General features: G+C 38.6%; 1 protein-coding gene across 1 annotated transcript; it reads left to right on the top strand.

Annotated features, from left to right (window-relative positions):
- Window positions 1–896: 896 nt before the first annotated feature.
- On the top strand, window positions 897–12,646 carry LOC139973498 (eukaryotic translation initiation factor 3 subunit I-like). Its single transcript, XM_071980230.1, has 9 exons — window positions 897–1,054; window positions 2,000–2,180; window positions 2,762–2,827; window positions 4,228–4,377; window positions 5,708–5,835; window positions 7,337–7,447; window positions 8,162–8,251; window positions 9,010–9,176; window positions 10,069–12,646. Exons 1-9 carry the CDS (start codon window positions 1,052–1,054, stop codon window positions 10,148–10,150), a joined length of 978 nt encoding a protein of 325 aa, XP_071836331.1. The 5' UTR covers window positions 897–1,051; the 3' UTR covers window positions 10,151–12,646.
- Window positions 12,647–13,977: the final 1,331 nt, after the last annotated feature.

Below are 13,977 nucleotides of genomic sequence, written 5' to 3'. Positions count from 1 at the left end.
ATATATAATCAAATATTGGAGTGCGTCACTGCTCAACCTTATCTTGGTATCCTGTTTAGTGACAACTTATTTACTCTATATACACATATTGATAAGATATGCTATAGGACCAGCAGAACTCTTGGTTTCCTGTATAGGAATTTGCGCTCTTGCCCACCAGAATTACGTGAATTGGCCTATGTCTAAAAGTTCTTCCTAATTCTGCAAAGTACTCGGCGCGCACTATAATATATACTGCGTACAGTTTGCATGCAAATGTAATTCTATTTGTATACGGAATTACGATTGGAAGAACTGATGTCGCGGTAGCACTTCGATCAGTTGTCCCAACTATAATATCTGAACAAACAAAATGCAACTGGTGTCAAACTCAAACTCACTCCTCGATCCCCTTCACACACACGCAGATCGATTAATCAAACAAACAATCGATAAGCAATAAAACATTATTAAGATTTATTGCGATGGCTGGAAACAAGGATGAATAGCTGAGTGCAGCAAATTGATGGATGTTTCACAAGGAAATGAATTATTGATGTTAATGTAGAACGTATTCTGGGCATGCTGGTGCAATTTGCATTTCTTTGTATCGCTTTCGAGCTAACAATATTTGAAGTTGACTCTGATTTGTACCAAAATTGAAGCAAACGCCGAGTAGGTGCATGTGATGTCATAAATGCACACTGACATATGTCAAGCTGTTGTATGTCCTCTATTGAAAATCTTTTCAACTTGGGGCGCCCATGAATAACTGAGATACATACTGTCACGTAGCAGTACAGTCTTCATATCAAAACATGAAGTCTGATAGCAACAACCGGCTACAGTGAAATGTTCTCTGTTACGTACACCTCCCTCTGAACTCTGGTAGACTAGAATAGCAATTGGTTGCGAAATAAACTAGCATATTTTATACTTAGCTATTTGGTCTTACTACTAATTTTAGTGGCATGTGTACGAACAATTGTGAGACGATTTGGAAAGAACTAAAACGATAGTGAAGAAGAATTTTTTTGTATCTGAACTTTCAGGAGACGCTCTAAACATTAAAATGGTGTGGTTAATATTAATTTGTAAACGTTATATCCTAGTGATTAATTGATGAATATACCAGCAGATGTTATAGTAGCTTGACAGCCTAAGCAACTTTTGTCATATGTCTTGTATGGTAGGATACACACAACTGCATGTTTAGGCTACAACTAGGCTATAGAGAAATACAGTGCATAGCAAACAGCATCTTAAGTCCATGGATGCATACTTAGGCCTTCACTACAGTTAGCTTATCGACGAATGTGTCAATTTAGGGGTATGAAAGAACTTGACACGGCGGACATTTTGTGGTCAAATTCTGCCCAATTGTACATTGCGTCGGCACAGAACAATAAATATTTTGAGATTATTACATTTCTGAGGAACTACACATGAAAATCCCATACATTTGAGTGATTATTCTTACGACTAGTCGTAAGAATAGCCACTTTGTTTTTTCATTGATAGACATCGTTAATCAAATCCTTAAGTGCGTCAATTATGAGCCCGCCATGCTACTCATAACCTAAGTTGAGATTGGTTTCTCGTTTGTTGCTAGCATGTAAGTTAGTGACGTAAAAGTAACACCTATAGCCTAGGTTAGTATTAAATTTAATGACTTATAGTAGGCTAGGCCCTAGCCTTAAACTTTAAAGTAAATCAAGTAGGCTATCTGTTGTTACTTAGCCTAGAGTTTTTGATATCTTCCCCAAAGAATGTATAGGTTATGAATTGAAACAACATTTTTTTGTGTTTTTGTCATATGATTTTTGTTTTGTGCTATCAATGGTATGTTCAGGTCGGTTATTTTCTCTTGATCTCAAGAACATCAAGAAGGTTATAACACACTCAGACAATCATTAGTTTTACAAGATGTATTGAGCGTTGTAAGTATTACAAGTTATTTTTTGTTTCTAGTGACAAGCATTGGAACTTAACTTGCTTTCTATTTGCTTTGTCAAAACAGAAGCCAATCAGTTTACTGGGACATGAACGGTCCATTACCCAAATCAAGTATAACCGAGAGGGAGACCTACTGTTTTCTTCAGCGAAGGACACTTCACCGACAGTGTGGTACAGTATCAACGGCGAGAGATTGGGTACATTTGACGGCCATGGTGGTGCCGTCTGGTGCATCGATGTCAATTGTATCCTTAAATGGCAAATCACTTTATAGACATTATAGAGTCTTTGAAAAAAAATTCTACATTTTGGTTTACCGAAAGACTAATAAACCACCGCATTTTATCCCTATTTCACCAAAGCAGTAGTACTATTTTATTCGGTAAGGTACATCTTTAATGTCTTCTTTGTGATCATAGTTCACGATAATAGCAAATGCCATACTTCCTGCAACAGGGACAGCTTTGAGATTTGGACAGGGGAATGGGGGATAGGGGAGGTTTTGGTAGTGTCATTGGCCCGATTACTAGGCCACAGCACTCATGAATTTACTGATAAAAGACAGTCCAAAAAACACTTTACAAAGAGTTCATATAAGTTTGAAGAAGTGATATATTTAGTTATGGACCTAACTTTTTCGCAGGATATCGTGGGGTGAGTTTGTGCAGCATAAGGTAGGAATGGAGAAGGGATGGCGTAATCGGCAAAGTAGGGATGAAAAATTGCACATGTTTGGAAAGTTAGGGTGCTTCATCTATGCTCGATTGGCACTGCACACATTTAGGGACACCGCATAGCATTGGTACGTCCTTGACTCATTTAACAGGGGATTCTACAAAGGTCCTGACTGGTGCTGCAGATAGTTTGTGTAAGCTCTGGGATACCCAAACAGGTGAGTCATATGGTACAGACAAGAGCTTGATGAATATATATTTAATAATTAATATAATATCAATGGTTATTTGAGACATTTGCAGATTCAGCCAGTCTTTGATAGTTTGCATGGCAGTCTCTTCATGATTTTACATCTTGACATCATTCTCATAAGGAAAGGCAGTTCCTCTGACCTAATGGTTTTGTGCAGAGCAAAACCAAATGAACATATAAGCTTGTTCTGTCTGTTACTGTGCTGTGGTTTTTCCCCAGTGTTTTTTTCTCACAAAATTGCTTGTAAACTTAAATAAAATAAAATAAAAAAAGTAAAGGAGCCTAACGGTACATATTGAAATTATCAAAGTGCACTGAAGTTACACGTTTGTGTTTATCGTTCACAACGTGTTGCAAAAAGGCCAAAAACAATGCAGAAAATTCTTCAAACCTCAGGTTAGAGTTACTGTAATTACATTCAAGGCAAATGTTAAACGCTAGTGGGATTGTCCGAGACAACCAGATTTCAGACAAATCAACATCGGGTTTGGTGGCCGTCTGGCAGGCAACTAGTTTTTAACAATAATAATAATAATAATGATAATAGTAATAATATAATAACAATAATAATAATAAAAATAATCAGCAGTTATTTTTACGACACCTTAGCGACCACAAATGTGGGAGAAGCCCGCAAAGGCTTTTGGATTACAACTTACAGGTCGGGTGGCTTCCAATTGAACATTTTAACTCTAGTTTGGAATCCTTTCAATTTAGAAGGTCATTTCAGATGCAAAACCGTAGATTGCTCTTGGATGAAAAACCCACCTTACAATGTGCGGGCCGGGAATGGAACCCCGATTGCTAAGCTTCATTGCTTCAAATGCCACCGCCTTTATCCACTCGGCCACAGCACCGGTCTTGGTAGTTTCAGTGGTCACGAGCAGTGGTAACAGATTGCATTGTATAATATAATATATATAATAATAAAATACTCCCAAATAGGGCAAATGATCAATCAATTGGTATCGTCCTCTGTTACCTTTGATATGCTGAAATAAAACAGGAAGAGGAGTTCAACTGACTCAAAGCTGGCAATCTATACACCAAACCTGATGTTCCCACATCGTTCATATCTTCACTAGTTTGTTACCTTTCTGTTATGTTTTGTTCAGACAACCAAAAAGTAAGACCTGACCAGAAAGAAAGTCCATAAAAACTTGCCTCGATGACACCTTTTGTTAAACTCAGTATGAGATTTCTTTCTTCAATATGGTAGACAACAGGCAATGCTGTACCTTATCTTGGTATACAGTATGATCAGAATTTAGTGCCACCCATTATTCGTTTCCTAGTAAGCTTTGACCTTTTTACACTATTTTGTTATAAACTATTTATATTTGTATCTATTTTTCATCATCGCAGGGAAAGAGTTGGCCAATTTTGAAAATGGCTCTGCAGTCAGGACTTGTGGGTTTAGTTTCAGTGGTCACGATGTCATGTACAGCACAGATAAGACAATGGGGAGGAGTTGTGAAGTGTTATTCTTCGACACTCGAGATCAGTCTCAACTTGGTGAGTGGTCTAGAGAAGAGATGTTTGTGATTAGAGTACGCTTAACATCAAGATGTCACATCGGTATAATGCAACCCTGCTTCTTGTGTTTTGTGTTTGCTTATGTGTTTGCTTTCTGTATGGATCACATGAATTTAGCTAGCATGCTTTAAAGCCTCATTATACATTCAATCTCAACCGTCTATATATTTATTTTTAGTTTGTAAATTTTTTTTATGTATGCTATTGTGTAGTAAGTAATCATGCAATGATGATGATTTACTATTTTGCCAAAATTCTGGCCCATTTGCAAAGTTTGAGGAAATGAAAAACTCAAACACTTTTGTTTATATCCAAACATTGTTGGAACATGTGCGCAGGCAGGTGTATCGATCTTTCAATTCATAATTGTAGTACAGTGGGCTGTATGTCGGACTGTGTTTAAAGTAATGCACAGTATGTATTACTGATAGCATCATGTAATGTCTGGCCTATTCCCCCCCTCTCTCAAAATAACGTTTCTGTACCAGTGCGAGCCGTTATAAGTCCACATTTAACAAAAATCCTTGAGTCATTAGTTCCACACTGCACTGAGCCTAGTGATCACATTGTTTTTTCTACGGTTTTGCGTATTGGACTGGTGGAATTTGTTGTGTTGCACCCACAAAATTGCAAGAAATGCTTTAGTACACTTGCATGACAAGAGCAATCTAATGGTTCCAATGGAAGTGCAAAATGGGTCAATGTTTCAAGGTCATTTAATGTGACTGTTAATCATGATAAGGTGGGTACCAAGGTTGTTAGAAGAAGGCCCAAGATTATTGCTTCTGAGAACTTCTGAGTGTTGACAAACCAAGCACCATGGATGTATACACATTGGTTATTTCTCCCAGGTACCAATTTCCCTCATCACCGTAGAATGATCCTGTATGTAGTCTGTCAGTTGCTGCCTAAGTATATTTGATCCTGTATGCAGTCTGTCCAATGCTGTATATTTATGTGATCCTGTTTGCAATCTGTCAGATGCTGTATATTATTTGATCCTGTATGCAATCTGTCAGATGCTGTATATTTATTTGATCCTGTTTGCAATCTGTCAGATGCTGTATATTTATGTGATCCTGTTTGCAATCTGTCAGATGCTGCCTATTTATTTGATCCTGTATGCAATCTGTCAGATGCTGTCTATTTATTTGATTCTATTCTGTAATATGCAGTCTGTCAGATGCTGTCTATTTATGTGATCCTGTTTGCAATCTGTCAGATGCTGTCTATTTATTTGATCCTGTATGCATTGTCAGTTACTGTCCAAAGATGTTCATATTCTGACTGATTTTTCTTAATTTGTCAGAAAACAATTCTCCCTACATGAAGATAACAGCACCAGATTCTAAAGTGACCTCAGCAACCTGGAGTAACTTGGATAAAGAACTCATTTCTGGACACGATAATGGAGCACTATGTCTCTGGGACCTGAAGGTAAAATGTGATGGTTTTACTGAATTAACTTGACTGTTCACTTTCCTGTCTCCTCATAGCAAGTGCACCCTCACTCTACAGCAGGGGTTTCCTAACTAGGGTGCATGAACCCCCAGGGGGGGCATGAGTCCACCCCAGGGGGTCGTGAGACGTTTTTGAAAGTCAAAACTAGCCTAGAGTACTTTTTGATTAACTAAAATCTGATATATCATATAATTTAGTAATGTACAAAAGTCGTACCTATCGACAAACTCTTCAATATTACACTGTGAATTTGATCTTTTACGAAGCACTGTTATGTATAGTATAAGAATGACTCAGTTCGTGTCTCAAAAAGTTGGGGGTTTGTGGACAACTCTGACATCCACAGGGAGTTTGTGGGGGGATAAAGTTAGAGAAACCTTGCTCTACAGTGTTTGGAGCACTTGGTTGCCTTGTTTACCACAGTTGGTAAATTCCATGTCAAACCATCTCACCTTACATAACCAATGAGGAGTCTTTGCTACTGACAAGTAGATTCTTATCATCTATTACTATTTGGGAGAAAAAAATATATATCTCAATGATGCCAAAGGTTTAGAATTCAGAAGAAGGGATTGACTTTATAATGGAATCTGTTTCAGGTTTTCAAAAGAGAGAGCTTTCCTGCAAGCAGGTTTTGTTAAATGATTTTAACCATACTAAGCTCTTAAACTTTTATGACAATGTAAGTCATCCTCTTCACTAGCTAACTTTGTTTTCGAATAATGCAGTGATAGTCAAGATGTTATTTAAAGATTCTCCAACTTGTGTGTCTGTACATGTGATGAGGTACTAAAATGAAAATATGGGCAACCAACTGTGAAGAATCTGATTAATTGCATTCTGTACTCCCTTGTCAACCTTTGTTTGGCAATAAAAAAAAAATGTTTGCGACAATGCTGACTATAATGCAAGCAATTAAGTTTGTTCTGATTTCTCGAAATTAAATAAGTTACGTGATTTATGCTACAGATTCCATCACATGTAATCTGGTTAGTAACATGATGATGCCAAAATTACATGAATTATATCTTGAAATAGTACTGTAGTGTTGTATTTTAAATTGTTATCAATTAGTTTTGGTGTTACTGTATTACTGTAAATCTGAAAAAAACTTAAAATATTAAAGTAATCAGGGAGCTTTTTAAACCTCATCATCAAACAGGTTTTTAAAGGCAGCATGGTGGTGATATTAGACCAATTCACTTTACATTTAGAGTAAACCCATCGTCTATGACCAAATACTGGTGTTGTTGTATGATGATGATGGTGATGGTGATGATTGTGGTAGGGTGATGATTATGGTAGTGGTGATGATTGTGGTGATGTTGGTGATGATTGTGGTGGTGATGATTGTGGTGATGGTGGTGGTTATGATGATGGTGGTGGTTATGATGATGATGGTGATGATGATGATGATGACAGGTAAATGTATTGATCAAATTCATGTTTATGATTATTATTGTTATGAATTTGATAGACTGGCAGTATGGTTGAGGAGATAATGGAGCACACAAAGGGAGTCAATGACATCCAGCTGAATAAGACGGGACAGCTCTTTGTGACAGCTTGTAAAGACAGTACTTCCAAGGTAAGTATCAAGATGATACTGCGAGTAGGTACAGTACCCCTAGATGTAGATAACTCAACAGATTCATGACGTCAATATTTTCTGCGATAAGAATTGTCCCACGGCAGTGTGCCTTATTGGGATATGCCTGCTCATGAGGCCTTTCTTCTTGAACACTCTACTATCATACCCTGCACATTGCTTGATATAGGTAAAGGGAGGGGAGATTTAGGGTCTCACCAGCCCTTTGCTCCAACCAATCTTTGATTCCACTGGCCTTGTAGAAAATTAATTCAGAATACCCTGACACAGGGGTTTGGTACCATATGTAAAACTGATATTTGTAAATAATGAAATCAGTACATACGTGCCTCAAGCAGTCAGTACATCAGTACTAAGTTAATTTTTATTCATTTTTAATATGTAATGATGAATGTTATATTCAGGACATGTAAGGGTGGTCTTGGTATCTTAAGACATGTGTGCAGTCTACTGTAAAAGGTTAACCTGTTGCTGCCATGCATTTATTATGTATACTCTGAGAGTGTGTGAAGTGTGGAAGGGGGGAGGGCATTGTAATAAACCATGACAGGTCTTGTCACAGCCTTGAAGCCAGAGACGATTAGTTCAAGGGATCAATCAAGTAACCGAAGGATAGAAAAAGTTTTCCAATCGGGACGACGAGGTGTGCATTGATCTAAATTTTTCGCCCTCCCATCTTTCATTTATGTACAGCTCTTCAACGCCACGACATTAGAACATTTAAAGACTTATAAAACAGACAGACCAGTGAATTCAGCCGCTATATCACCATTGTATGATCACGTAAGTGCTCTGTAATCTATATTATACCTACATGCATTGTTGGCTTTGTCCTAGAGCTCCACTTTGAATAAATTTGCTCAGATACATTGTGGTAAAATAGCTAACCACAAGAGGAATGATAAGCCAGATATTCAGTACATCTATTGTGTGTGTGATAATCTCATTCAAAATCTAATGAAAACTAGAATTAAGAAAAGAATTGTAAAAGGGTCAATCTTGGATGGACTTTGATGGGAGTTGCAGCTATTTTGATGATTTCTAATGCCAAGTAGAGTGATACGGACAATGTTGTTCATAGGTGTCCATAGCCTTTAAGATCATAGCATTGCAGCAGTTTTGAGGTTTGTGCATTTTGCATCTCAAAAAGTTAATGTTTACACGTTATGGTTCTGCACACAAAGACTGCTATACATCTCTGCATTTGTGTACCAATTGGTCCATTTTGCTGTCACAGTCAGACACTGCAACTTGTCAAGTAGAACTAGATATGACTGCTGCCCGGCGCCCTCTGTTGATTTTAGGTGTGACTAGAGAGCTCGATTCAGAATGCAGCTTGCATTTTGCATTGCCTTTGCCACACACTTGTGGTACCAGACTCAATTCTTGTAGCAATGACAAGGTACCTAACAACGATTGCCATTTACCTTCATCAAAGAGTGTGAGGCTTCGGCATGTTCTGTGTATGTCTTTGAGTTTATCATTTACACTCTGGATGTATTTATCACTCTGCGCTTTACGGTAACTGCATTTATTCTCAGGTCTGTCTCGGGGGAGGTCAGGAAGCCATGGATGTGACAACCACGTCTTCTAGGATCGGAAAGTTTGAGACAAAGTTCTTTCACATGATTTTTGAGGAGGAATTTGCCAGGTTCAAGGGTCATTTCGGTCCAATCAACAGCGTAGCTTTCCATCCTGATGGCAAGAGGTACGTGTCTGCTCCTTCTCGTTAGTCCTGTACTCATCTGTTTTGTCATTAAGGTTTCATTGTTTGGGCATCATCAGGTCACATCTGAAATCCCTGTATGTCTCCACAAGGATGGTTCTAATTCGTAGTCATACAAAGTTACTGCCAGGTAACTGCGATAAGAAAAAATATTAGAAGATCTCTTTATACCGCAAAACATAGAAAGATGCCGCTACAATCCTTTTTCTAGGCGGCTCAGAATTAAATATGACCAGATCAAAGCTTTGATACTGCCCAATGACTGTCATGTGCAAGTCTGATCAGCCTAGTGGTCTCTGGCATCAAGTATACCGCCATTAAACCTTTACTTACAGTCAAATTAATTGCAGTAAAATAATTCTTTACAAATAAAGTTAACTGTTTCAAAACAGTACGCTGTACATTTTCTCCACTAGTAGGGTGAAGAGCACTATGTCATGTTGATTACATCTTTTATCACAAAGATGGATATTGTGTAAAAGTAAGTTGGCCTGATGTTTCAATCCTAGCGGGATCTTCTTCAAAGACCTACCTCTTCTCTTCCCCTGTTGGTTTCTTTCTTTCTTCTCTCCATCCCTTGTCTACTAATCCCCTTACATCTATCTCTTTGTGTTCACCATGCTCATTAACCTGTCTGTATTCTGTGCGTGTTTTTGTCCCTTCTGTTACTTGTCATTTAGCCTTGAAGAAGATCCTGCTAGGATCGAAACGTCAGGCCAACTTACTTTTACACATTCTCTTACACAGGCTCTCTAGTGGATAAGCAGTTTGCTAACAGTTTTATTGTATTTTGACCATCTATGATTAGCAAGTTTACATTGACTTGTTTTTCTCTGTGTTATTTCCTTCTTTTTTCTTTCTCTCCATTTTTCAGCTGTAGCACTGGAGGTGAAGATGGCTTTGTCAAGATTAATTACTTTGATAGCCAGTACTTTGAGTTTGACTTTGAAGTCTGAGAGGCAGAAATCCCAATGGCGGCCGATTCGGACGGAAATGACGACCAGGACCACGGTGTGTCGCGACCAGGAACAAGAACAACGAGTACACGTAATGCTGTGACAAGTTAAAGAACCACCACACACTAGTGTAACTCAAGGTCACAGACCACTGCAATGTCACATGTGTTAGATAAGAGATAAGAGTTAATCATTGTTTGTTTCTTTAATTTCTTTTTGGAGGGGAGGCGGGGGGGGGGGGGGAGGGTTGTGTATGGACATGAAGAGGCCAAGGGAAAATGTGAATGTGTAGAGAAGAGGGTTTGTCTGCTATTTATCTGAATTGTCATTTCTGAATTGTCATTTAGCTTTTGAAGAAGATCCTGCTAGGATCGAAACGTCCGGCCAACTTACTTTTACACATTCTCTTACACAGGCTCTCTAGTGGATAAGCAGTTTGCTAACAGTTTTATTTCATTTTTACTTTTCTGAATTGTCATTAGGATAATGGTGTTTCATTAATAGGCTTAACGTGTCTTGTTATTGCTAGAGGTAGAGAGGGAGGTCAAATCTGAACAGTTAGAACAATGACAGGAAACACGAGAAAGTCAAAGATAAAGACAAAGAGGAATTAATGTTCTTTTAGCTTTCTTTTGTAGCAGATGTACTCCTATCGTCTTAAATAATGTGTTCATTCTGACCACAGGTTCTTGTTTGGGAGAGGTCAGTGGTTAGGATGAAGACAAATGTCTAACTTTGGTGGAGGTCAGGGGAGGGGAGATTGGGAAGGAGGAATTGGGAAGGAGGGGGAGATTGGGAAGGAGGGAAAGGGGGCAGATTGGGAAAGAGGGAGAGGGACATGATGGTGAGATTTGTAAAAGTGAGATGTGTGGCAGTAAAACATGATTTTGTTTAAGACTAGCAGTAAGTTTTGGGATGAGAGGGTGGGGATGTGGGAGGGGGGTGGTGAGTGGAGGAGAGAGACAGTGGATTGAATATTAAACATTTGTGAGTTTTCGTCTAATATATGAGGAATATCGTAAGTCTGTCACAGAGGAAGGAAGCCGCTGATGGAGACTGCTGTGGGCTTTACTGCGTAAAATGAAGAAATTCTGGAGTCTTGTTGACTCTAGGAGTAGATATGGCTATGTTGGAAATGCTTAAATCCTCAATAGATACCATTCATTCCTGGAATTGGTGAAGTGGTATCCCGGCGGCTGAAGGTGATTTGGTTTTACAAGTTGCTGAAAATGTTACTTCCGTTTTGGGTCCAGAATGAATCATCATAGTATTTTGTAAGGCAAACTTTAGTGGTATTTTTGCATCTGGCATCAGTAGGGAGAATGATGTCATCAGCTGAAAATGTTTTTGTTTTCCAATGTTAAACTTGCTTGTTCACAGAGGAAAAAACAAATATTTCTGCCCAAAAAAAGGTTGCATTTTGATAAAAGTCTATTAGGGAAAACATTGACTGCTAAGCGAACTTTCCAAAGGTATTACATATCAAGGATAAATCAACAAGGAGATTGTGTTATGGAAAGTAATGCTTTTTGAAATGATACATTTCCTGTGATGGCATAACAGACCACCTACTGTGATCCATTAGGTGGTAGAAGTGAGCGTTTAGCCAGGCAAAGAAGGTTCTTCAATCCAACATGTTTGGAGTTAGGAGCAAGATGTCCAGATGGGATTGTCACCCAACAGTGTTGGAATATTTTTATATTTAAGATTAGTTTGAAATTTTCTGCCACCAAAATATCCCTTTAAACAGAGAATAACTTGGCTCCTAGATAGATGTCAAATAGTAAAACCTGGGTCATCTTGATCATGCCTCCTCTCAACATTCATAATAGCTTGATACTACACATATACCATGCATGCTGTGGGTTGTTCTGTATATGTTTAGCACACAGTGACAGCAAAGCATGACACAGATTTCCATAGACAGTGAGAGTAGAAGAACTCTACTCTTCTGTTATAAAACACACTGTACACAGATCTGGTCATTCAGAGCTTTGGTCCAGACGTGTAGTAGAGTTTATCCATAACTCACCGTCATCACTTTGAAATCGGTTCGCCGATTTTCGAAATAGCATAAACCAAGGGCACTGCAGGGTTGAACGTTTATGTGATTGGAGTTTCCTGATGTGGATTATTGAAATTAATACGTTTAGTTTGGAGCAGAAATGTTTCCCCAGTTTGGTTGCCTTCTTTGTTGAAATGCGCTATATTTATATGTCGTAGGTCAACGAGATATCTACTTTGGCCGGTGAGGAATGAGAGGTTAAATGCTTTATTCGCCATGTTTCCTTTGATGATTCCATAGTTAATATTTAAACCTAAGCTTATATCCCGTTTATCTAAGATAAGTGATTTCGGGGAAGGATGTTCCAGCATATACAATTTCCTCTTGAAATCTAGAATTGAATTAGATTTATGCGGACGTATTCTGGTTATTTTCATCTTCTTCCCCCTTACGAAATTAGGAAAATACATTAAAATGAGGTAAAAAAAATATATTGACTTTTTTCTGTGTTCTCTTTTCTGTCTCATTTAACAATTTTGCTCTTGTATGATTTCTTGACCTCAAAAATTTACAAATCATTATTTTAAAGTAACTATTTGAGTGGTTCTTATCTTTATTTTTTTTTTTTTAGTGCTAGAATGTGCTTCATCACCTTCAATAATCCTTTGCATTGCTTATCTTGGAGGAAGAGAAAACACTTTCAGTATTTTGTATTTCTAATTTGCTCTTAACATGTGACTTATTACTAGAAGGAAAGTGTTGGTTGACGAAATGTTGCAAATAAAGATTTTTGAATAAAATATAACCGACTGAATGTTTTACCCTAGAGGAAAGGCCATAGTGGCGTAGCCAGGATTTTTTTTATCCTGGGGGGGGGGGGCGCTGGGGGTGCTTTACCATTTCCTGGGAGGGCGTCTTGTTACTATCTAAGCGGAGCGCCACCATGGGTTGGCGCGCAGCGTAGCAAAAATTTTTAGCTTAAAAGGCCTCCTAGATCGTCGGAAATGACACTTCTCAGACCTTGTAAGCAGGGGCGTCAATCCCATTTGAAACGTGGGGGGGGGGACGTAATCGCTTCGAGTATTCCGGCCGCAAGTACTATCTAGGCGGATCGCCACCATCGGTTGGCGCGCAGCCTACCAAGAAAATTTCAGATTTCAATACCTGCCAGATCGCTGGAGATGGTACTTGCAGGCTGGATAGCAGCCATCTATAGTTGCGTGATTTCGGGAGAAAATTACAAATTCGTCACTCAGGAAATCTGCAATAAAGTTCATGCGGCCTTAATTTTTGGTGGATTATTTCTGTTATTAGGGATTCCAATTAACATGAACATTAGAACCCAGTGAAAGTTGACAAATGATGCGGCAAACTGGTAACCCCAGCCCCATTTTGCTCTATATTTCAGGATAGAATACCCCTCATTTGTTCAAACCCATGACAACTAACAATCTGTGATAAATTTACTTCGAAATGGGCTCATTATATTGCACCAAGTCAGTCAAGGAATGACCCCAGGGCCTCAGATATAGGCCTATAGGAACGATGGCCCAAAATGTCCCCGGACATGCTATAGGCGAAGGAAGCTATCCGCCGCGACTGCATGTGAGTTTCTCGACTTGCCGTCCTGGGAGTCATACCACAAAATGGTGCATTTCCTCATACGCCATTATTAATAATTTAAATAAGTAACTAATTAGGAATAGTCCAGATCCGAGTTCGTATAGTGAGCTTAGCGCAAATTTGACCAAAGTCGTCATACGCCAGCATGTTAAACCACCAATGACCAATGACCACCAATGACCAATGGGACTGTGTCAAT

This window comes from Apostichopus japonicus, chromosome 9 (genome assembly GCF_037975245.1).
Source record: "Apostichopus japonicus isolate 1M-3 chromosome 9, ASM3797524v1, whole genome shotgun sequence".
Classification (NCBI taxonomy): Eukaryota; Metazoa; Echinodermata; class Holothuroidea; order Aspidochirotida; family Stichopodidae; genus Apostichopus; species Apostichopus japonicus.
Note: the sequence above shows the minus strand (reverse complement) of the source record. Positions and strands in the feature narration are given on the sequence as shown.

Coding starts and splice junctions, on each gene's coding strand:
- LOC139973498 (XM_071980230.1), top strand. Junction 2,181..2,761: donor CTGGTGCATCGATGTCAATT/GTATCCTTAAAT, acceptor CTCATTTAACAG/GGGATTCTACAAAGGTCCTG. Junction 8,252..9,009: donor TATCACCATTGTATGATCAC/GTAAGTGCTCTG, acceptor ATTTATTCTCAG/GTCTGTCTCGGGGGAGGTCA.